The sequence below is a fragment of the Odontesthes bonariensis genome, chromosome 8 (assembly GCF_027942865.1).
Source record: "Odontesthes bonariensis isolate fOdoBon6 chromosome 8, fOdoBon6.hap1, whole genome shotgun sequence".
NCBI lineage: Eukaryota > Metazoa > Chordata > Actinopteri > Atheriniformes > Atherinopsidae > Odontesthes > Odontesthes bonariensis.
Genome location: NC_134513.1, coordinates 32,422,229 through 32,446,075, shown reverse-complemented (window position 1 = coordinate 32,446,075; position 23,847 = coordinate 32,422,229). Strand labels below are relative to the sequence as shown.

The following is a 23,847-nucleotide window of genomic DNA, read 5'->3' as shown; positions in this document are numbered from 1 at the left end:
CTTTTTTTCTCAGCTGGTAAGGGTTTAAACAAGAACAGGAGCTTTTGTCCTCGAAGCAGATCTCAAATAGATATAGACAGATGAGGAAAGAGAGCAGGGAGATGAGGATAAGGAATGTAGTCGCTTTTGCGTCATGCGTGGGTGAAGCAAAGTGAGATACAAAGACCTTCAACCCCTCGGTAAAGGCTTTCTGCTGAGATGCAGATAGATGGACAGACTCCAGCATCTGAGTGCCCCCCATTCACCCTCAGAACTAAGGCCCAATCCCAATTCACCCCTTGGCCCTACCCCTTACCCCTTCCCCTCCGTTTTGCGCGTTCACGTGAAGGGGTAGTGTTGTCCCAATACTCTTCCAAAGCCCTTCCCCTTAACCCTACCCCTACTTTGTAGCCCTTGAAACGGAGGGCTTCGGCCAGGCAGACTCCGTTTGAAGGGGTATGATATATTTCCCAGAGTACAACGCGACTACCGGGAGATCGTGAGTCTTTTTAAAAATGGCAGAAGCAAGAGCACCACACAAATGTAAGTTCTTCTATCTTTTTGCCATAATTTAACTGTTTTAATCGTTTTAGGTTGTGATAACTGGTGTATTGTGTGAGTTTAACATGGTGGCAATGTGTAGTTATTTTCTGTTATAAACGCACATGGGAAAAGTCGCTATTTTACATGGAGTAATCGGTCAATGCATGTGAAGGTGCTGCGAAAGAGTTGTTTTTTTAAATTGTAACGCGAGTATTTACAAGCAATGTAGTTGGTTAACCATAGAGAAGTTCCTTTTGAGTGACATGAGCGTCATTTCGCTACCTATTATCACAAGTATTCATATACGTGACTGATTCACAGGGACTCAAGCACAAAGAGCCTGATCAGGTTTAGCGCCGAAAACGAAGATCTGTTTCTAAAGTCATCCCCATCCCCAAAAAGAAGTAGGAAGTCCAATCCCATAATGGATTACCTGATACAGGAGAGCCTGAAGGAGCAGAAGCGCCACGAGCAGAAAACGGAGCGCTTTTTAGCTCGATTTGAGCGCATGATAGACCAACTTTACGGTGAGTTGATGCGCCATGCACCTATTGTACACACAGCCACCACTACCGCATTCTGAAACACCTTTTTTAAATGTTTTACAATGGATGAAAGTACATGCTATAATGTCATGTCGTGTTCCCCCAGAACATCACTGAGCCCATGCAGCACCTCCGATGCGCCAAGCACCTTCGCTGTTCCTGCTCCGGTCATCTCGTTCTTGATGATTGCACTGTTGCCCGTTTATATTCATACTGTTTATATTCATACTGTTTATTGTCCATATTTGCAGCAGACACTTTACAGCAGACACTTTAAGCTGTTATTTCTGAAAACAAGCTGCCTTACCAGTCTGTAATTTGAGCCTAATAAAAGAAATTAAGGACAAAAGGTTTGTGAGCATGATTATCACATCAACATCATATGAACGACTGGAACGGATATTGGTATGAAGAGATTTATTATACAAGGGATAACAAAAAAATTGGGGTACATGTTGTGGTCCAATGGGCAATAATTTGTAGGACGACCCGTCTGCTGGAAAGAAAAACATGGAAAGATCAGGCTTTCATCCTCCCAAACCAACACATTGATAGCACACACAATGCAGTGCATTTATTTAAGTCATCAAATCTGAACCTGGTACAAAGAAAACTGCTTCAAAAACGCATGAGCTGCATGTTTATTCCAAACGGAACGAGGCGAGTAACAAAGGCTAAACGTTAGCTTATGCTTTCAGCTAGGTTAGCCAGGTTAGGATACTACTCCAGTCAATAAATCAGCAAATCCAACGAGACAAGCAAATTGTTTCTATATTACACGATATCACAAATGTACAGTTAGAAGCACTTTCAAACACACACACACACACACACACATTATCATATTCACACGCCGGCTCTGGAAGCTACCAGCTGCTCACTCACACACGTTATTTGCATTAATTTCTCATTCTACATACCGTAACAAGATCCAGCAATGCTCCCACATGTCGAAGACGCCTTCGCCTGATGGCACTCCGTCGATTCGACGCAGATATTTCTAAAAATATCCGAATAGCCCAGGACAGCGCGAACACCACAGCACCGGTCATGTTTGTTTACTTCTGGCTAAAGCTGTCGCTTTTGGTTACGTAACAACTGACGGCGCGGACTTATTACGTTCGTGAGTGTGAAGTGCTGTCCCAATTCGAAGGGGTGACATTCTTAGCCCTTCGCCTACCCCTACGTTTGAAGGGGCGAGGGGTAGGGGCGAGGGGTAGGCGAAGGGGTAGAAAATAGAATTGGGATTGGGCCTAAGTGTCTGATCAAGCATGGAGGCAGACAGGGCCTCAGTTTGACACTTTGATCACAAAGTTGAGTAAAGCTGAAACTGTGGACTGAACTGAACCCATGTTGGGAAGTAATAAATGACTATTATGTGACAATAATGTTAGTACCCCTTTAAATAAGATCTAAAATGGAAGAGTAACGTCAAAAGTGTCAAGTTTGTATATGAGAAGAGTTTCACTTTTGAATACTACTTTTAAATTAAATATGATGTATAACACAGCTCTAGTGGGGAGTTTAAAGCTGCAGCATTGTGAACATGCAGATAACTAACTGTTTCTTCACAGTTCATTGTGGTTGTAGAAACGACTGCACTAAATTGTTGTCACCATTACATTGCCATGTAATTCCAGGCCGGATTATGTTCAGAGGTAGTTGTGGTGGATGATATGCATACAAATTCCTCAACTTGCAGGCAAATTGGAGGCAACAATGCACATTGGTTTGGGGTTAAAGATAGTAATTTTGGATTGTTTCTATGGTGAGGCACATAGATGTTGACTTTAGTGTACACCTAAAAGTGCCTAAACATAAATATAACATGACAAAGTTCAATAATACGGTAGTTACAATACTCGGGATATTTATATGACACAAGAAAAATACATTTATTGTGTTAGTCAGACCAAAATCATAAAAACTTAAAGCTCTCATACCCAGACTAACACGTCCAGATAATGAAGTTGGGGATCAAATCACTCCTGCATGTAAACACTCAACTCGACTCAAATGGCCGAGGGGCTCCACACATGCTTCAATATTTAATCTTTTTTTAGATAGATTGATAGATCTTTATTGTCATTATAAGTTATACAATGAACAAACAGAGTCTCTTCAGTCAAAGGCTTCTTCAGTTTGGATGCAAAACGGACCGCTACAGGAAATCTTTCCTGCCCACAGCCATCTGCATCTATAATAACTCCTTGATTTAATTGAGTTACATCAACATTTAATTTCCCTCTGGGATAAATAAAGTATTTTTGAATTGAATTGAATTGAACTCTTTTGCTGTCACTCTGCTCTAATAAAAACTTGATTTCACAACCACAGCATCATACGCAAAATTCCTGTTCAAGTATCTTAAAGACAACATCTGTGCAGTGAATCTATAAGGATAAATTCAATATCAACATGTAGGTAATTAACATATCTGACCTACATGAACAGACAACATCATCATTTTGCTATTAAATTTCCTTCGAAGAATGTGCAGTTGAAGTTTAGTTATATGGACACATCATTTCTAGGAGACAGAGTTGCACTGGTATGGATGGATGATTAGTTTCAACAATAATTCCAGGGTCCATGGAACTGTTTACATATTCAACTTATATTCCATAGCATATATAACTCTCGAAAAAAGTCTCGAAAGAACTGTCTCACCATATTTGTTGCTGAATCTGACTGGTCTTTACCACTGACATGCCAAGCCAAGATGTAAATACTTAAAGGAGCTACAAAAATCCACATCTATTGAGATTAAGAAAAAAACAGCACACACATCTCTGGTTGTGTTGTTCTGGAACTGCTTGGGTGGGTTGTTGGTGTCATAAGCTCGTCTTATCCTCCCAGTGTGTAGTGTGACTGTGGAAATATCAGCCTCAGCAGCTCTCACATGCTGTCCACCTACAGGCCACAGCTCACCATGGTGTGTGCAAGATGAGCCAGAGCATAAGTTTATCATCTCGTCTCTTTGCCACGGTCCAGAAATATTTGAACACTGACACTTTTTTTGTTATATTAGTTGAACGTCCTGCTGAAGCTAAATCCTGAACTCTGCTTTTAACGTGGATGGGAATACCCTCAAATTAAAGCAGTCTACACATTACAGTCATGTCAATATGTATTGTTGCAGGACTAAAATAAAATGTCTTAATATTTCTATATCTAACAGTAAATACACCAGTTATTATAACAGATGCAATTCACAAACAGTGAATGACAATTATGATCTCACTATAGTGACTTTTGGATATTTTAGGCAGCAAGTTAACAGTCGATTTTTGACTTCTTTGGTTTTGAAGTAGGAAAAAAGATTTGGATAATATGGACAGCCAGGTACATGGGTATCATTTATATGGAGGCCTATAAATTATCTATCTTTTACATGTACATAAATTTACACACCCACAAGCTGTGATATGCAAATTTGAGTTGTATACTGTCACTGAACAGGAACAAACTGGTATTTTCATAAAGTTAGTATCTCAGGTAGGAATTTTTAAAGTCACTTTCTGTTTGGCCTATGTCTATAACATCTTGCTTTCTCATTTATACACCATTTATTCTTTAATGGGTGTCTGCTGTGGTGTGTACAATAAAATGTAATTTCCATTAGAGAGTGATTTCAGCTTAATGCATATTTAACATTATCTTGTTAGTGTAAAGAGACACTGAAAATCATTGAAATCACAATAGTAGAAGCAAAGGAAGTATTTGAAGGCTGCAGAAAAGCAGCTCATATGTTACCATCGGTTCCTGGATGATTTTATCGCTACTGCAGTCTTTTCTGCATAAAGCCACAGAGGAAATGTGCAGTAATAGAGGTCACCTGAACTTGTCACATTTGCTGTGCCTCTGCATAAATATTTCTTATTATCTTCTTCTTGGTTTGCCATACAAGGAAAATTGAATGTGGATCTTATAAAGTGCTTACATTTCAGTGATGTCATAGAAAATGGCTAAAGATCAGAGACATATCTGCTGTAGCACAGTTCTTTTTTGTATACTCCATCATTAAATCACATTTGATCAAAGAAAGGAGGTCTGATCTCGAAAATGCTGCAATTGTTAGACTTCGCATGGATTTGTGTGGACTGTACAAGACTGTGTTCCAGTCTATGTTGTCCATGCTACCAAGGAAGGAATGATTGATATGTACAGGGTTTAATGCTCATCCTGGGTCAGTCTCTCATGCGGAACTGTGTAGTAGTAAACTTCACTATGTAGCGTTATGCACTTATAAATGAATATATATAACAGAAAAGCGGGGCACCACCTCCCGTTTGGTCTTAACTTGCGTTAGTTACAGTCCTGGGAGGAAGGACTGTTAAGATTATGAAATAAGAAGTCTCACTGGAACGAGTTCTGTCTTGAAGGGACAACCGACGCTTAATAACTTACCGTGACGCTCTGATGAATTATTTTAAGCATTTATTCAACATTCCACAAGCACATATATATAAACAGTTGATAAAGGGACAGAATATGGGTAATTTGCAGTAGTTATAAGGAAATACGGTTGGGAGAGAGAGATAACTATCTAAGTGGGATGACTAGTAACTTGTTACGTAACACTAAGTCTGGGTCCTCACTCGGAGTTAATATGGCTTAATCACTCCTAAGGATTCCTGCACAGTCACCACTTTAAGAGAAAGGATTCAGCATGTCCATCTTCTTTTAGGATTTTAGAATTCAGCGCCTTACTTTGTAGAAGATTCGGCGGCGGCGTGGCCTTTTTCTGATGAGCGTCGTTATGGAGGCTGGTTTCCGTGGTAACCAGCAGGATGACGTCGAATAAAACCTCCAACTTCTTCTTCTTCTTCTTCTTCTTCTTCTTCTTCTTCTTCTTTAGAGTGTCTGAGTTCGGGCCGGTGTTGTCTAAGCTTAGCCAAACACTCGCAGGAATCGGAACCAGACTCAGATAACAAAAAGGGAAGTCCAAAAAATTGGAATTAATATTTAAGGAGTAAAACAAAAGAGAGAGAGACAGAGCTGAGGGTTGAGGGGTCTGAAGACAAGAGAGCGGTCCAAAAGTCACGAATTTGAAAAACAAGAGAGACTGTTCGCTTTGGCGCTTCGGGTTATAAGCCTGAAGTCACGTGTCAGCTTTCGTCCAATCAGCGTTTAGCTGGCCCTTAACCCAAAGACTAAGAAAAAGAAAGGGTGGTTAGGAGAAAACAAACAAAAGGGGTCTTCTCTCTTCCAAATGTATTTAACCCACGTTGCATTAATTTCAGAAGATATCGTGTTCATAACAGACAATAATGTTGCATGAGAGCAGGCATAAACACAAATATGGGCATGAAACGGTCATCAACACAGAATACTTCACATTATCATAATGAAAATGGTATGACAACTTTTGGGGATTCTTGTTAATGAAGGCAAATGCAGCTTTTGGTTAATACCTGTAGAATTCAAACCATTGGATTAGGCATTGCAATAATGAAAACATTAAAACATACATGGTATTTTAACTGTCTGATTCTGGCTGATACAGTGAAAAGTGTTCGTTATTCATGTCCTCTGGGTGGCACTGTGGCTCCACGGGAGGATTTCTATAAAAATAATGTTTTGTAACTTCTTGGATACTCCTTGTAGAAGAATGTGGAAAGTCTTAAAATGACCTGTGGACTCATCCAGTCCCAATTTTCACACTTTTAGTCCAAGAAAGCCGTAGCTTCTAGTGGATTTTCAGTCTCTGGGAAATCGAGAACTGAGCATTCCTTTGGTTGAAACAAGGCAAAAGGAGTAGACCGCAGCTGGCTTTCTTATCAGGAGGTGTCGATGCATAATTCATTATGCATAGATAGCATGGGGGTATCCTGTTGGGGGAGAAACTCGAACAAAGGACCCCATTTGAGCCAGGCTCACATCTGGCATTCTTATCCTTTAGGTAATCCGTTAAATGGTTTTTTTCCTTGGTCGTAAACAGGTGAAATGTCTTTTGGTGTCAAGAAGGGAGGATTTTCAGGTAAACATCCTTCCCCCCCTCTCTAAGCACGGTACAACTACCTCATATTCTTAAGGTTGTAGGTTCAAGCCCTTAAGCTGGCAACAACAATTTGATATTTTAGAGTAGCTCAAAGAGTAGGAAAAACAAAAGTAACAGACAAAAAATAACTGAAGCTTAAGTTATAGCACAAGAGACTGAGAAATATTGAAAGCAAAACCAATACAAAAAGGTAAATGCAACTGAGAAAAAGCTATTTAGAAATAGTAATAATAAAAGCTATTGAGAAACAACGAAAGCAGTACAGGAATTGTGAAAGTAAATACCACAGAAAAATAACAAAATCTATTAAAGTGATAGAAAAGAATATGGGAAAAAAATATATAAATGTAAACAAATTAATAGTTACAATATTTTCTCTTTTTTTATTTCATTACTTCCCTATTGATATTTCCTCATTCGTTTATTCCTTTACAGATTTATTCCTTTTTTTCTCCCATATCAGGCAGCGCTTACTTCTTTCCATGTAGTTCTCTGCTTAAGCCTACTGTCAACCTCTACGCTTGACATAAAAATCAGAACAAGGGTCAAAAAATTTGCCAAGGTTGCCAGGTGAAGTATGCATGAATAGCACAGATGGTGTTTCCCTGGGATGCATTAGAGTCTTATCATTGCCTCCTTCAGGGTGGACAGGTGGGCTGGGGGGTGAGGAGTCAGAGCTCACAGGTGGAGCTGGAAGGAGATGTGGAGTTACAGAGATGTGTTTGAAGAGTTGGCATTTTCAAAGGTCGAGACCTACGCCGTTTCATCCAGGGACGCAGAGTGGAAGTGGCAGCACAGGATGCTACTGTGTGTGTGTGTGGGTGTATGTGTGTGTGTCTTTTTTTTCTGAACTTAGATGTCCTCATAGGGGTAGCAAAATGTGTATTTTTCTTATTTTGTCAGGGAAATTTTTTTTGCATCAACAGGGAGTAAATTCTGCTGAAGTCACCAAATTCAAGTCATTAAAGGCATAATAGTAAAAAAAATTATATGCAGTTTGTTTGTGTGTGCATGTAAATGAGTGTGTGTCAGTGAGTCGGGCAGAGAGTCTCTGATCTGTCTGGGCATGCTGCCCGCCTCTCTGTGCAACACCAGGCTTGACAGGTGTCTCAGGGTCTCTAGCTAAGGATGGCAGGATGAGTAGGCAGAACACTCATGCATGTCAAAGTCTCATACACACAGTTTTGTGCTTACACATAAAGACACATGCAGCCGTGAACATAAGGCTTCTGTAGACATCCATACACAAACATACTCCCTGAGTGGTGCATACACAAACTGCAGCTTCAGCAGAGCAGATGGCGTGACGTAGCTAAGCAGTTGCCATTCTTTAAAGTGTTGCCGCTGCACCCTCGTGTGACAAATGAATTCAGGGAGAGCAGCTGATCTTTGACATGTTTGCCTCACCTTTTCTTCTGTGCTTTCTGACAGTCTTTACACTATTAGTTCAGAGAGATATCTCAGAGGCATCCTCACGTCCATAATGATTCAATCACAGCAGTAAGATGCAGTAGTAAAGTCAAACAAAATCCTCCCTGTTAAAATCATATTGAACATACATGGGTTAACATGCCCGTCTGGGAGTTGAGAGCCTTGTGGTTTCTTACGATTGATATCCCAGCAACAGTTCTATATAGTATGCACAGAGCTTCTTGAGTCCAGAACAGTAAAATATCCATCTTATGTGTTTCAAGAAAACAATCACTTCAAAGCTATCATCAGTGAACTGATTCATTAAAAAGACTCTTTCCTCAAAAGAGAGATCTTTTCCTAAATATAACACTGGATTTATACAGCACATATATAAGTGATGATGCACAACTGCTTTAATTGTACTGACTGAGCTTGGACAAAACTCATCTCAGTTGTGACATATAGATATTTCTAATTCAGAAAATTGTGAATGAATGGGATATTTTCTAAGAAAAATGTCTTTGTTTGTTTCTAAAAGAATGATACACAATACTGCTGCAGCAGCTGAGTTTTTTTGTTTGTTTGTTTGTTTTCATGTGTCTTGCAGGCCCACCTGGTAGCAGCTTTTGAGAAGAGCCTTAGTAACATGACCTGCCGCCTGCAGAGCCTCACCATGACAGCTGAACAAAAGGTGCAAAAGTTTAACCCTGACTTTCAATCATAGTGCACGTGAACTCCTTGGAAACTGCATGACAAGGAAGGTAAATGGTCAGCTGTGAGACTTCAAAATGGTCCAGTGGAATTCAACAATACGGAGGCCTGTGTTCTGAGGATTAAGAGTTTTGGTTTTTTTTGTCTTTGAAGTTAAGGCACTACCTCATAAAAGGTTTTCTAACAAAGGTTTTCTTACATACCTTTTTTACTACATAGGCAAGTAAAAGAAGCAATGCTAGAGTTCAGCATATTCCATGTGTCTTCTCCAAAACTCCTCCAGCTTTTTTCAAATCTCTGGAGGGTTCAGAAGAGCACTGATACACTCATCACACAGCAGCACCAATATGTTCAAAGATAAATCCCTATCACAAATTATGAATGAAGCCTCTCATCACACACACACACACACACACACACACACACACATACGGTACACACAGAAGGCTGACAAGACCTGGCAGCTTTTTAATCCTCTATAAATTAAAGCAGACTGGGATCTGGTGGGATGCTCTAGTCAAATACTTTTAATTAAAGCGGAAACCCTATCTGCAGCCCTCAGTGGGTTTCGGAGGAAGCAGAGTGGGAGACTCCTTGTGTCTTATCGACTTAGTTCAACAGAGAGTAGAGCTTTTTTTATTCTAAGCAGGTGGTGCTGGCTAAGGAACAGATCTATTCTTCTTCAAAATACCCTTAACCGCTTTTTTTTCTTTCACTCCTTTCCAGTGAAAGCCGTGTAAGTCCCAAGTTTAAGAATTTGTTCACATTGTTGTAGATTAGGCATTGACTCCAATGGTCTTTGGTGCTTTATCCTTTAAAAATAACCCTGTCTGGTCAGCCATTCTGGTAGTTTTGTTTTATTTGGACTACAGAGGTTACATCTCACTAATAAGAGCTCCTCCTGCTCTCTCATTTGCTTTTTTCCTCACTTCAGGAGTCTGAGTTGGTTGAGTTGAGGGAAACCATAGACACGCTAAAGACTCAGAACACAGATGCCCAAACAGCCATCCAGGTGGCACTCAACGGTCCGGACCACCTACACAAAGGTATTGAAAAATTCAGCAGGGGGTATTGGACAAGAATTCTCTAAAAGCATCTGGGTGCATTTTTATTCTGACCAGCCCCAGAGGCAACTGAACTCAACTGTATAAATCTATTTTGGAAAGTCTTGATTAATTAGGAAAGCAAGGTCAATCAGATGTATAACTTACTTTCTACGACTACCTCGAACTGTTCAGCCACCTCATAGATACTTACTCAGACCAAGCTCAATCTAACATCAGAAAACCATAAAGAGAAAATTTTACCAATAATCAAGTTTCACAGGAAGTTAAAGTCTTTGTCTGTCTTATCCAGACCTGCGGATCAGACGGCAGCACTCATCAGAAAGTATGTCCAGTATTAACAGTGCCGCAAGTCACTCCAGTATGGGCAGCTTGGGCAAGGATGCAGAGGATAAAAAGAAGAAGAAAAAGAACTGGGTAAGTAGACAATAAGTAGAGATTAATGCGGCAAGTGAAGCAGAATCATACTTTCTGATAAAGAAAAAACACACAAGGGAAAGGTCAGCCTATGTTTACGTTCTCACTTAAGGAACTGAAGCACAAGCTTTTACTTCATTAAAAAATTCTATGAAATATAAAGGTTCATCAGAGGCCGTAAGGTGTATGTAAAAATAATATTTTCTTTCTACTTTAGGGCAAGTACTGTCGATCCCATTCATTCAGTTGCTGCAGACACCAGGAGCCTCATATTTCTGTAATTAGATGACTCCTACTTTGTTAGATGTGGATTCACAATGCAAATACATTATTTAGTGGCAGTGAAGCTACTTTAGATTTACACATATGCTCACGATATGCCTGCAATGAAAAGTTCAATTTCATCTTTGCATAAGCAAAAGCAATTCCAAAGTCATGCAACAACCAGAATGCACTGAAAGCTTTTTATATGGTTGCAAAGCAAAATGATCATTTCTACTCTTTTGCAATTATGTTTCTTCCACTTCTTGAGGTATTTAAGTTGGAGTTTGCAGATTAAGCTTCAGCCTGTGAATAACTGTGAGACTCGCATGTGATCAAGTCACCACATGCAGCCATAATCCAACAGCGCATAGCCTTGTTTTGTGTTTGAGTATTTTTGTGTCTGTTGAGGCTCAAGTGTGCATAGTGTCTGGTGATTTGGAAAATCTTGAAACTGAATTTACCTCCACAGAGTCTCCCTTCATGACTGTTACCAGTTTACAGGGATGGGATTGGTTCAGCTGGGACTGAGGGCTGACAGAGGGGGCAAGCAGAGTCAGCCATGCAATAATTATTGTTTGAGACCCCCTTATTCACTTAACGAGCGTGCATGTTAGGCAATTAGTGGGTTTTTTTTCTTTCTTTTGAAACACACTAACTGAGAAATGATTTTCTAAAAACATAGTTACAAGCCTAATTTTACTAAAAACATCCACAATCAAAAGGCTCTTTCTTATTTATTTGCCCTTCTCTCTGGTTTTGCTGTCCACTGTACAGCAGCAGCCCAGCATCTCTGGTTGAGCGCTGTAATTTGCTGCAGCCCCCTGAGACAGATGACAAATAAGAAGTTCTGTCTCAGCCAAAGAGCACAAAACCAAAGCCAGTTTTCAGTCTCTGCTGCAATGCAAAATGCCTGCCCTTGAAATGAAATGTAAGCTTACAGCAAACTTGCGCCTGCCATTTAAAAAAAAAAATTTAAATCCTTATTTTAGCAGCAGTTCCTTTTTCATTTGTATTAATTCTGCTTCGTTGCATCATGGGTGGATGATATCTGAGCTAAGAGAGAACAGAAAAGAAGCAGGGAGGAAAGACAAGGACAGTGAAAATTAGCTACTTAAAAGGCAGGAACTTTGATTCAGCATGACGGCTGAAGTAGCCTATTGTTATTTCCATTTCCATTGTCCTCAACTGAAGCATATTCTATTCTATTTTGTATTCTTAGCATACTAACTAGTTTGTTGATGACATGTTGTATAACTATTTGTCTATATGAACTTTTCCCTCACCACAGTGATAACAGCCCCATCAAAGGGAGTTATATGTCCCACAGAGAGCACAGCCCCTGAACTGCCTCAAACACCTCACTTGTTGTCCAGAGCTCTTTTCACATATCAGTTGAGGCTTATTGGCCAAAAAAAAGGCGTTAACCCACTTCTGTCCCTCTTTGATAGTTCAATATATGCCAGAGACGGGGGGGTCAGCCCCTCATCTGTGTGTTTACACACATCAAGCCAGCATCGCAGAATCAACTGAGTGACAACAGTGTTGTTGGTTAGATTGGTGTGTTCCACAATGCCAGCTTGCCCTCACACACATAGCCAGTTTTGCCTCTTTTGCTATCTCCCTTGCCAGCTCAGAAGCATATCGGTGGCAGATCAACTTTGACCCCTCTTGCTGCTGCTGTACTTTCACACATGAAACCAATGCAAGACAGAGGTTCATCATCCCTGTGTTTGAAAACATATGTAAAAAGGCTTCAGTATTTTCTTCCTTTACTTAATGGATGAAATGCAGCAACAATGTATTGCAGGAGCATTATTTCTATTTTCGATTTGGCTTTTCTTTTACCTTTGAACATGTAAGCATATTTTAAAATATTTACTAAATAAACCTATAAATGAGCATAATGCTTTAGTGGTTTAGATTTGTGAATGTTTTTTTTTCTATTCTCATGTTCCTCTTATGTTGACTCCATTCTGCATCTGAAACTACATGGAATCTTAATCCTAAATTTTCTTTCATTTGGGATAGATAGTTTTTTTTATGTAGTGTTATACTAACACCAGGGTACCTACTTTATGCTTGATCATGCTTTGTAGAAATACTCACCATCCAATGAGGTGAGCATAAGTTTATAGGAATAGCATTCTTGCAACAGCAGAAACTGTATTTCCCCTGAACGATCAACAAAGTCTGCTGTAGATGGGTGTGAGGTGAGCATGAGCGAGTGTTTGTGTGGCTTAACACTGGGTGTGTTCTGCATCTTCAGGTGGCTGATTCCATCCCAGCTCAGGTCAGTGGTTTCCAGACTGTCTTATGTATGTGTGCAGTAGTCATTTCCCATCTCCACTTCTTTTGCTGTGCCTTCTTCCCCTCCAATTTCTCCCTTTTCTGGGAACGTCGCCATGGATACAGCAACCCTTACCATACCCCTTGTTTACCAACTCATTTGTCCTTTCTTATTAATTTTGAATGCCTGTTCTTTTCTAATATTTAGGGATATTAAAAAGCCTGCCTCCCCATATTTCGCATTCTCATCTATACTTATGGCCTTGCTTTTTGCCTCTTTACCTAAAACAGATAGTGGCTATTGCTTGGAAACAGCACGGAGTGACCTCCTGATCTGACAAGACGTGATGTAACCAGGAATTATATGAAAAGGAATGACCTGTGCCTGTGTGTTAATTGTGTGTGTTGCAGTTACGCAGCTCTTTCAAGCAGGCGTTCAGCAAAAAGAAAACCAAATCCCAGTCGGCCCCTGATGAGATGGAAGAGATGATTGACTCCTTGCCATCCTCCCCCAAACTGCAGCATGACAACAGGCAAGGCAGCATTGCCACGCTGCACTCTTCACCCTCCACCACAGAGTGAGTTCTCCATGCACAGCCCCAACTACTTAACATCTGGACACTATCACACAGCTGTACAAATATATCAAATATATTCACAAGAATGATATCCCCTTGTGCATACAGTACACACTAATAAAGATAAACAATTACCAAATTCGTTTGTTTTTCTACTCTTAGTAATTTTGTATTTTCTTTTTAACAAATGTCTTTAATTCCTCACCTCGCTCTTTCCTCCAACCACCCTCTTCATCTTTTCTTTAATGTTTCTCCACCTGCTGTAGCAAGTGCCTTTGTGATAGCAAGTCCTCCCCTATTTGGACGCCCAAGAAAAAGCAAAACGGTCACGTGGTGTACAAACACAGATCTCGGTAACAGACGCTGTGTGGCATGCTCCCTGGGAGTGTGTGTGCAGTGGCTTGGGTTGCTGTGACTTTCCTCTGCATCTCACTGCTGTAAAATCTCTGACCAGCTTGTCAGAGGTGATGGATATCTGGCACACAAACTGAAACAGGACCTCAAAAGTGCCTGGCTCTCAGTTGAGAGCAAGTAGAAGAGAGTTGAATAAGAGGTTGAACAGAGCTGCCACTGCTGAAAGCCTGCACATATGTCACTACTAAAGGGCCAACTTGTGGCCATTTTACAAGCATGCATCTACCATGCACATCTGCTGTGCTGTGTGGCAGTTTGAGATCATTTCAGTTTTACATGGTTAACTTCAGATATGTGAAATATTTTGAATCTCAAACCATGAAGATATGACAGATTTACATTTTTGACTCTAAAAAATGGCTTTGCCATTACCCAAGCAGATATCTGCCCACTGATAATAATCAGCATTGATGTATGTTATTATGATGAGACTCCAACACATCAGCTTCTGTAAATCCTATTGTGAATAAGGCTCTCAGTTACTGTTTTTTAAGCCTTTGTACCGTCACTGACAAGCTAAGGATGCATCACACCACACAACAGTCAATGAGAGGGAAAATCTTCTTGCAACCTACCAGTTGTTCATAACAGAAACTACGACTTGAGTCTGGGTTTTAAGCTTGTTTGACTAAAAGAATACATCCATGGGAGCGATTTGCTGTACCAAATGCAACACTTCCTCTCTCATCTCACTCACAGTCTTTTCCAATGACTCCAGCTTCCTCTTAACCTAAACTGTCTTGCTTCCTTACAGTGTGTACACTCCACACGCACACACATACCTGTATGTGTGTGCGTGTGTGTTGTGTATAAACCCTAAGGTGACCCTTCCTCCTTCCTGTGTGTAATCCTGGTTGCAGGCTGTGCGAATGCACCGAGGCTGAGGCTGAAATCGTCCTCCAGCTGAAGAACGAGCTCAGAGAGAAAGAGCTCAAGTTGACAGACATCCGCCTTGAGGCGCTAAGCTCTGCCCACCACCTGGACCAGATCCGGGAGGCCATGAACCGCATGCAGGTGAGCTCAAACTCACAAACTCCTTTAAATGAAATGGAAAATAATACAGAGATGAAAAAATTAAGAAAGCAACAGATTAAATTAATAAATCAAATTTAAACGTGATTGGCAAACCAAATAAATATGGGTACTGACAATTAATTAAGTGAAATGAATACAGTTGAAAATGAAATGTGGTATGTTATGAGAAAGTACTTTTTTAAGCTGTGCTTGAGAGTTTATATTTTGGTGTCTGAAGTCACTTCCAACTCAAAAACTCAGAAAAACCACAACCCTGGGATTTCGTTTTGGGGCGTTTTGTCTGAAAATTTGTAATTTGATACTGTTTAGATTTACAGGGGAAACATACATCACTCCCTTTGTATCTCCACCTAAGTTCAACTTTAGGCTACGGCTACACGGAAACGAAACAAGTTTTTTTTTAAAAACGGGTACGAAAATTCTTGCAACCACACGGCAACGCTGCTGTAAAGACTCAGGTCCAGACGAAAACGGATGAAAACGATGAAACGATGCAGTACACACGCCACTGTGTCACGCCACGCTGTGAGACAATAGAGAAGTCTCACAGCGTCAACGTTTGACTGACGCAAAAACGTTTTCGCTGTAATAATGGAAACGAAACGACCTCGTTTTCAAACTTTCCCACTCTGGAACCCGTTCTCAAAAACTATCGTTTTGGGGTAGTGGGAACGCCGGCTCCGTGTGGCCGCGACAGCGAAACGATAAGAAAAAGTATCGTTTACAGTGAAAAACGTTTTCGTGTAGCCGCAGCCTCAGGTGATGGATGTACCTCAAGTAGGAAGTTGAAACCCTTTTGCTGTTGCTTTTTGCTTTGCTATTAACATAAAATCTCATCATTATTTGGAAAGTTCCCTCCATCTTTCTATACCCACTTAATCCGTCGGTTGGGTCGCAGGGGGGCTGGAGTCTATCCCAGCAGTCATCGGGCAAGAGGTGGGGTACACCCTGGTCAGGTCGCCAGTCATTTAGAAAGTTAACTTGAGAAAAAAATTTGCTAATATGCTCTCTGTACTTTTTGAAATGTTGTTCATCCTGACAAAGAAATCTGATCTCTAATTGACATTCATTATTTCTTTACCAATTATAAGTTGAAAATTCTGATTTCCCATTTGCCAGGGAATGTTCCATCAGCACACCACCGGTAGCAACCATTACAAAAACACAATGTTGATGAAATGCTGGTCATGTAACCAACCACTAAAGATTTAAACAAAACACAGAAGAGTGACAGTGAAGTCCTGAGTTCAAATGTATTGGAAGTACTTGAAGATAAAATAATACCAGTCAAATATTTTTATCAGTTTGGTGTGTGGTCTGAGCTCTCAGGCTCTTTATTGAATGTTCTCTCATACTGTAATAACAGTCCAAGTGCTATGAAGAAGTAGAGATATCAAAAGACCCCGAGGAAGAAATGGGCAGAGTTGAGTCAGGTGGGTCATTCCACACCCTCAAATGATCCAACTGAGGTGTAATTTGATTGTTGAAAAAAAAAAAAAGCTGCTGCACTGTCTCACTTTATTTCACTTTTGTGTCAGCTTGTGAAAAAAGGAAAGGGGTTAATATGTCTCCTTTAAAGCAAAAATATGCATGTGTTTCACAATGTGTAAATTCATTATTGCAGGCATTTATTTTTTTTGCAAACTCAGTTCAAACAATGTTTGTATATTTTTCTAATTATGGCAGTTTCAGTTCCGTATGCCTGAATGCATGAAATGAAGTCAGTTTGATGCTGTTTTTGAATGACCTCTCCATTAGAATTGTGTCATTTTTCTTTCATTTCTCAATACACAGAATGAGATTGAGATTCTGAAAGCAGAAAATGATCGTCTCAAGTCGAGCGGTAATGCCACGCCAACAGCCACTCCCGTTAAGACAGCCCGGCCGCCGTCTGAGACCTCCAGCACCTCCTCATCCTCCTCACGTCAGTCCTTGGGGCTATCCCTCAATAACCTCAACATCACAGACACCATCATGTCAGGTCAGTTCATTGCTCAAAATGAAGTACTTTGAAAGGAATACTCGTACTTTTTAAATGCAAATATGCTCACATGAACATACTGAAAGCCTCTCCGGGACTGGTCCTTCTGAGTAGTAGCCACTGTCACTTGAACTGTAATTATCATGGAAGGCCCAGCTCCGAGGATCGAGGCCCTCGTTAATCAATGTTGAGATCAGCCAAGAGCAGTGAAGCATGAGAAGACGAGTGGGCCAAGGGGCTTTTATCACCCCAGAACAGAGCTATGGGAAGCCTGCCAAATGCAAAGTATTCCCTTCCCCTCTAAAAGAGAATGAGGAAAAATTTTAAGAAGGGAATTGCGAATGGGATATTCAAAAAATGAAGGTGGAAGGAAAGTGACAATATCAAAGATAGTAACGAGTAAAAGACGATAATTTAGCAGCTACACAACCTTAATAGAGATTATTTGATTCAGAGGGCTCAAGTTTCTTTTGATATAAGCTCAGTGGTTAAGATATATGAATTCATTATGTCTTTCCTGGTTACGTATTCCTGTGGTTTTATCCGTCAGTGCTGCCACAACATCAGTTCATCATCTAGAAAAACCTGAGATGAAATAATTTTAAATGGGTTCCATTTAAAGATATTTTTATTCTAATGTCTGCAATAGAGCTTTGCTTCTTTACATTTGATTGAACTCTTTCATTTTCATTATTATTATTTTCACTATGTTAATTTTCACATTTGCGGATAACGTGTTTCTTTATGATGAATCAAGACTCTGACAGATTGAAGTCAGTTATTTTTCTAAGATGAAGTTTTTCTTTCAGATATTTTGCTGGATGACAGCTATGAGGGGAATCTACGTAAAGAAGGTCGGAGCGTGCGAATAGTGGTTAGCATCACTAGTGGGCCAAACACCACCAAGGTTTGTGGATGACGGATCATATAGCCAAAACCACCATATTGTGTTCTTACTTGTACTGACTCCTGTTTAAAAATTCTGACAACTCTTTAGGGTATAAAAAGCCAGGAGTACCTGATTGGGTCTATAGGTGTGAGTGGAAAAACCAAGTGGGACGTCCTGGATGGGGTTATTCGACGCCTCTTCAAAGTAAGCAGATCATTTCCCATTGGTGGAATTCAGTCATTTTGAGTATAGCGGATAGTTTTCCACTTCTGACAATTTGACCTGATTCATTTTGAAGCATATGTTACAAATAACTTTAATGATGAAGCTATGCCATTTAGGTTTGTTAATAAGCCTTTCCAGTGAAGGTGGTGTCATGCTCGTTGCAAGTAACCCCACCACCCAATTCTCTGGAATGACATAATTATCCAAGCATGTGCTTCTTGAACTTTGAAACCATGTGTTTCTTGATGATTGGCTCTGTGGTCTATGAGGACATAACCCAACCACTTCCCTTTCCTGTTACCTACTCATTTACAAGACCGAAGAGGCAAACAAAAAAAGATTCATACCCAAACTGTAAAACACAGATGTGTCCCACAGTGCTAATGCTAACACAACTCTGCTGTGTCTGATTGGCATTTTACCATCAGCATATTGATCTAATAAGCATTCAGAACAGTGGCATGGTGGTTAGAAGTGTTTCCTCACAGAAAAAGGTTTCCCTTTTGCATTAACGGCTGGGGACTTTCTGTGTGGAGTTTGCTTGTTCCCCCTCTGACTGCATAGATTTTCTCCAAGTTTTCTGGAGTCATTCAACACATCCAACACTGCTAGCAATTACTTGCTAGCAGTGTTGCTAGCAATCTTATGACGAACAAGGGAAGAAATGGTTTAAACTTCCTCCTCCTTTTTCTCTGATTTGTTCCTGCTCTGCATCCTAAACATATCTTCTTTAAATCATCTGGATTTGGGGTCTAATTCCAGGCATTGCTTGGGCTCAAGCAGCTGCTCCCAGATGAAAACAACTTTTGTTATTATTGCCGTTATTTATTAGAAATAGTAAGTAGTGCATTAGTGCAACCTTTGATAAAAAAAACAGGAATAGATACTGATGTTCTTGCACATTTTGGACCTATCTCTAAATTGCCTTTTATTGCAAAAATCCTCGAGAAGATAGTTTGCAACCAATTAATGGTTTTTCTGGAAGAGCAGAAAATTCTTGAGGTCTTCCAATCTGGTTTTAAAACCTTGCACAGCACAGAATCAGCTCTTTTAAGAGTTTTCAATTATATCTTTTTAGCTACTGACTCCGGTGACTGTGCAATTCTGGTGCTTTTAGATTTAACTGCTGCATTTGACACAGTGGACCATGAACTTTTAGTTTCCCGTTTGAAACAGTGGGTGGGCATCAGTGGTGTAGCATTGGAGTGGTTCTGGTCATACTTGGCTGATAGAACATTCTGTGTCAGCATTGGTGACTCTGTGTCCTCCTCTGCTCATCTCTCATGTGGGGTCCCACAGGGCTCAGTTTTAGGCCCTCTTCTCTTCTCTCTTTACCTGCTACCACTTGGTTCCATACTAAGAAAGCATGATATGTCCTTCCACTGTTGTGCGGATGACAGCCAGATTTATGTCCCACTGAAAAAGAAAGATGCTTATTCTGTGAAACCACTACTCAGGTGTCTGGATGACATAAAGGCCTGGATGAGTATAAACTTTTTAAATTTTAATGAGAAAAAGACAGAGGTGATGGTTTTTGGTGGCACTACTGGGGCCCCCTTTGTAGATCTGGGCTCCTTGTCACAGTTCATTAAGCCAACTGTCACTAACAGTTGATACTGATCTCAAGCTCGACTGTCAGGTAAATTCGGTTGTTAAATCGAGTTTCTTCCACTTGAGGCAGCTTGTAAAAATAAAACCCATTCTTTCAAAGCAACACTTTGAAACAGTAATTCACGCCTTTGTGACCACTAGGCTGGATTACGGTAATGCTCTTTTTGTGGGTGTTAGTGGGTCCTCCATCGCCTGTCTTCAGATGGTGCAAAATGCTGCCACACGTCTTTTAACTGGCACACGTAAATGAGCATATTTCCCCCATTTTAGCCTCACTTCACTGACTGCCCATACATTTTAGGATCAGTTTTAAAATTATTTTATTTACTTTTAAATCCCTTAATGGTCTCGCACCATCTTACCTCTCCGAGCTGCTACAGCCCTATAAACCCTCCCGCTCTCTCAGGTCAGCTGATCAGCTGCTCCTGAGTGTACCGAAAACCAAGCGCAAGCTCAGAGGTGACCGTGCCTTTGCTGTGGCAGCTCCTAAACTGTGGAACAATCTGCCTCCTCACGTCAGACAGGCTTTCTCTCTTGTCTGTTTTTAAATCCCATCTTAAAACACATCTCTTCTCCTTGGCTTTCGACAAGATGTGAGATGTTGAATGTATAATTACTATTTTTAGTATTATTATTTTTTTAAATTATATAGCTGTTTTATGCCTTTTAATTTATTCTTGTATTTTATTCTTTTAATTTCTTTGTTTTTATTTTTCTGTACAGCACTTTGGTCAACTGAGGTTGTTGTAAAGTGCTTTATAAATAAAATTGAATTGGATTGGATAGTAATAGTTGTAGAATGAGAAGAGCCAACATTGGAGCCAAATTTTTTATTGCTCTGGTCTCAAAGTCAAATGCAGCAAGTATTGAAAGCATAATGTTCACTCTGCTATTAGAATACTCTTGGAAGTCTGCACAATCATGGTCAATAGTCCAGTTGTTCATCCTCCACTGCCCTCCCTACCTGCAGGAGTATGTGTTCCGGGTGGATCCTGTGACCAGCCTGGGTCTCAACTCAGACAGCATTGTCTGTTATAGGATGGGTGAGGTGATTCGCTCCCACACCACTGAAGTGCCTGAGCTGTTGCCCTGCGGCTACCTGGTGGGCGACAACAACATTATCAAGGTTAACCTTAAAGGTATGTCAGCAAGGAGATTCTATTTCTAGATGACATGTGCAGCCCTGAGATGTTTTAGATGTGTTCCAGGTGGGCTGCATGTAAGATTGCAACATTTGATCAGGAGCATTTCCTTCCTCTTTCCTCTCTCCCTCATCATAGGTGTGAAGGAGAACAGCATAGACAGCCTTGTATTTGACACCCTCTTTCCAAAGCCCATAATCCAGCGGTACCTCAACCTGTTGATGGAGCATCGTCGGATCATCCTCTCAGGACCCAGCGGCACAGGAAAATCCTTCCTCGCTGTCAAGTTGGCAGAGTACATAATTTCCCAGATGGGGCAGGAAGTGACTGAACATAATGTGGCCAGTTTCAATGTTGACCAGAATTCCAGCAAGGTAGGAGAAACAGTGAGTTTTCCTGTTGTTCCACATTTCAGGCATTACTGCGCTGAATTCTTTGAATAGGCACAGACTTTTTCCCCATGCGGGCATCAATTTTCTTTTCCCTTATTTGATAAAAGTAAATGAAAACATTTATTCAACAATGTATACAAATGTACATAATACAAATGTATTCATTGAATTGTTTTATAAGTGTAGACAGTGCTCTGCCAGGCAATCCAACTGCAAATATACTTGTTCATTAATTAATAAAATGCATTGAAGAGAAATGATTTTTTACCTCATTATTGCAAAATATTCTTCATTAATAGCTTTAGAATGTAAATGTATTTGGAAGTAATTGTCTTTGTTTTCTACCTTTATCTTTAGAGCTATGTATCCTCCAGAATACATGTATTCAGTGACTTATAAAGAAAGTAATGATGATTTAACTGATTGTCATTTACATTTGATCATTTTTACATAAAGCAGCCTTAAAGTAACATACACATAAAAAAAAGAATATAACAGACATGAAAGAATATAAAGCCTCTCATCTTGGCTGGTGTATCTGTATTCATTTTGGATTTTGATACAATTGATAAAAATGTTTTTTTCAGTCACATGACTTTATGTGTGTGGCTATGTGTGCATGAACAGCATTATTCCAACAACCCACCTCATTCACAATAAAACAATATTACAATTATGGTGTTTAACAAAGTTTCATATAGGAAAGCCTATTCCACAACTTATCAAATGACTAAATCCCCCAGAGTATAAAAACCTTTCATGGGCCCATGATAGGAACATGCATTCGTAGCAGCTGTTTTCTGTTGAGTCCATAAAGCAGCCAAAGACATTATGATGTGAATTGGCTGTAGCTTTCAATTTTAAAAGTTATACCTGAGGAAAAGCAGGGGTGGTACATGAACATTTGTATAAATTTGAGGAAAAAAATCCATTTTATTGGTTAGTTTTTAACTTAGATTAAAAAGGAATTGTTTACTCATTTCTAGCTGTTACTGTACCAGTCAAATGTTGTGGCACATTTGCTTATTCACTTTGTGCTCAAAATGTGGCACACAATTTGCATTTAGATATTCAAAGCCAAGACTGCTTCTTTACACAGGACCTGCGGCAGTACCTGTCCACCCTGGCAGAGCAGTGTAACTCTGAGGAGACAGACGTACAGCTCCCCACTGTGGTTATTCTAGACAACCTCCACCATATCGGCTCTCTCAGTGACATATTCAATGGCTTCCTCAACTGCAAGTACCACAAATGGTGAGTCAGAGCTCTTTTCTCCTCTGAGCTGAAATACCTTTGGGGGACAAGTTGTAGTGTTCAAAGGTCTTGTCAAGTCAAGACCTTTCAGTTTTATTTACCCAGCTGAACGACAAAGATATTCCCCAAGAGCAGCATTCAAATACATGGACCTGCATTTAGATGAGGGGAGAAAAGCCTTTATCATGGAAATACGCAGACAGCTGAGTAATCAATGTGTGTTGTTTTTTTTCTCTATCCAGCCCCTATGTTATTGGGACCATGAGCCAGGGAGTTTCGTCCTCTCCTAACCTTGAACTTCACCACAACTTCAGGTCTAACACCTTTTTTTGTTTGAATTACACTGGCATGCAAAAGTTTGGGCACCTCTGTTCATAGTTGCTGTTGCCGTGAAACTTTGAAGTCAAATGTGATCTGATGTCCAAAAGAAGAAGGTTCACAATGATTCATTTTTTAAAATCTTTAAGGATGGTTTCTGTGTTCACTGGTTGTGCAGATTAGAGTACACATAGGAAGAAATAGCCTGCAGATATATTCACAAAAGATTTGAGCTCTGATCATTTTTTACCAAAGTAAACTAACCTTTTTCTGGCTTTGGGATGTGGCTCATTCGCAGTCATGTTTAGGATGGGCAAGGTGATGCAAATGTCAAAGCTTTACAAATTGTTCCTTGCACACTGAAATTTGAACAGACAGGCAAATAAAACCACTATTGTGTCAGGCCCAGAGAATGGAGGACGCAGGAGCAGGAGATGAAATATCCAAAAAAGCTTTTGATGAGGAGCAGGAGTTCACAAGGCTCTCCAAGAGAGATACAAAGCAGGCTATGGACGTTATCTATTAAAATATATATACTTCTCCCAAAGTGAGAGAAGTATATCTATGAAAAATTATCAAAATAGGAATCACTCCACTATAAGGAGGAAAAACAAAAAGAATTAACAAAATTTTAGTTTTAACCTATTATCACTCCTGCTACGGAGGAAAACAAAAAACCTCTCCTGAAAAAAAAAGGAGGCACTATACTACGAAATATTTATCAAACAAAAAAAATAAAAATCACTCCACTGGGAGGAAAAACAAGAAAGCTATGAAAATTA

General features: G+C 40.0%; 1 protein-coding gene and 1 long non-coding RNA gene across 7 annotated transcripts in view; both read left to right on the top strand.

Moving 5' to 3' along the window:
- The window catches only part of nav3 (neuron navigator 3), a 201,475-nt gene that overhangs the window by 165,578 nt on the left and 12,050 nt on the right, over positions 1–23,847 (top strand). For 5 of the 6 annotated variants that reach the window (XM_075472210.1, XM_075472215.1, XM_075472212.1 and 2 more), the window contains 13 exons: positions 9,092–9,175; positions 10,130–10,241; positions 10,552–10,676; positions 13,207–13,230; positions 13,638–13,804; positions 15,079–15,232; positions 17,048–17,234; positions 18,044–18,141; positions 18,232–18,327; positions 20,930–21,098; positions 21,240–21,475; positions 22,593–22,747; positions 22,990–23,061. In XM_075472210.1, the coding sequence (XP_075328325.1) occupies positions 9,092–9,175; positions 10,130–10,241; positions 10,552–10,676; positions 13,207–13,230; positions 13,638–13,804; positions 15,079–15,232; positions 17,048–17,234; positions 18,044–18,141; positions 18,232–18,327; positions 20,930–21,098; positions 21,240–21,475; positions 22,593–22,747; positions 22,990–23,061 (1,679 nt within the window). The remainder of the gene's footprint in view (positions 1–9,091; positions 9,176–10,129; positions 10,242–10,551; positions 10,677–13,206; positions 13,231–13,637; positions 13,805–15,078; positions 15,233–17,047; positions 17,235–18,043; positions 18,142–18,231; positions 18,328–20,929; positions 21,099–21,239; positions 21,476–22,592; positions 22,748–22,989; positions 23,062–23,847) is intronic. The other variant, XM_075472211.1, reaches the window with a different exon arrangement.
- Positions 292–1,886, top strand: LOC142385871 (uncharacterized). The gene is made up of 3 exons (XR_012770257.1): positions 292–522; positions 844–1,049; positions 1,174–1,886. It is a non-coding gene; the product is annotated as an uncharacterized LOC142385871 (long non-coding RNA).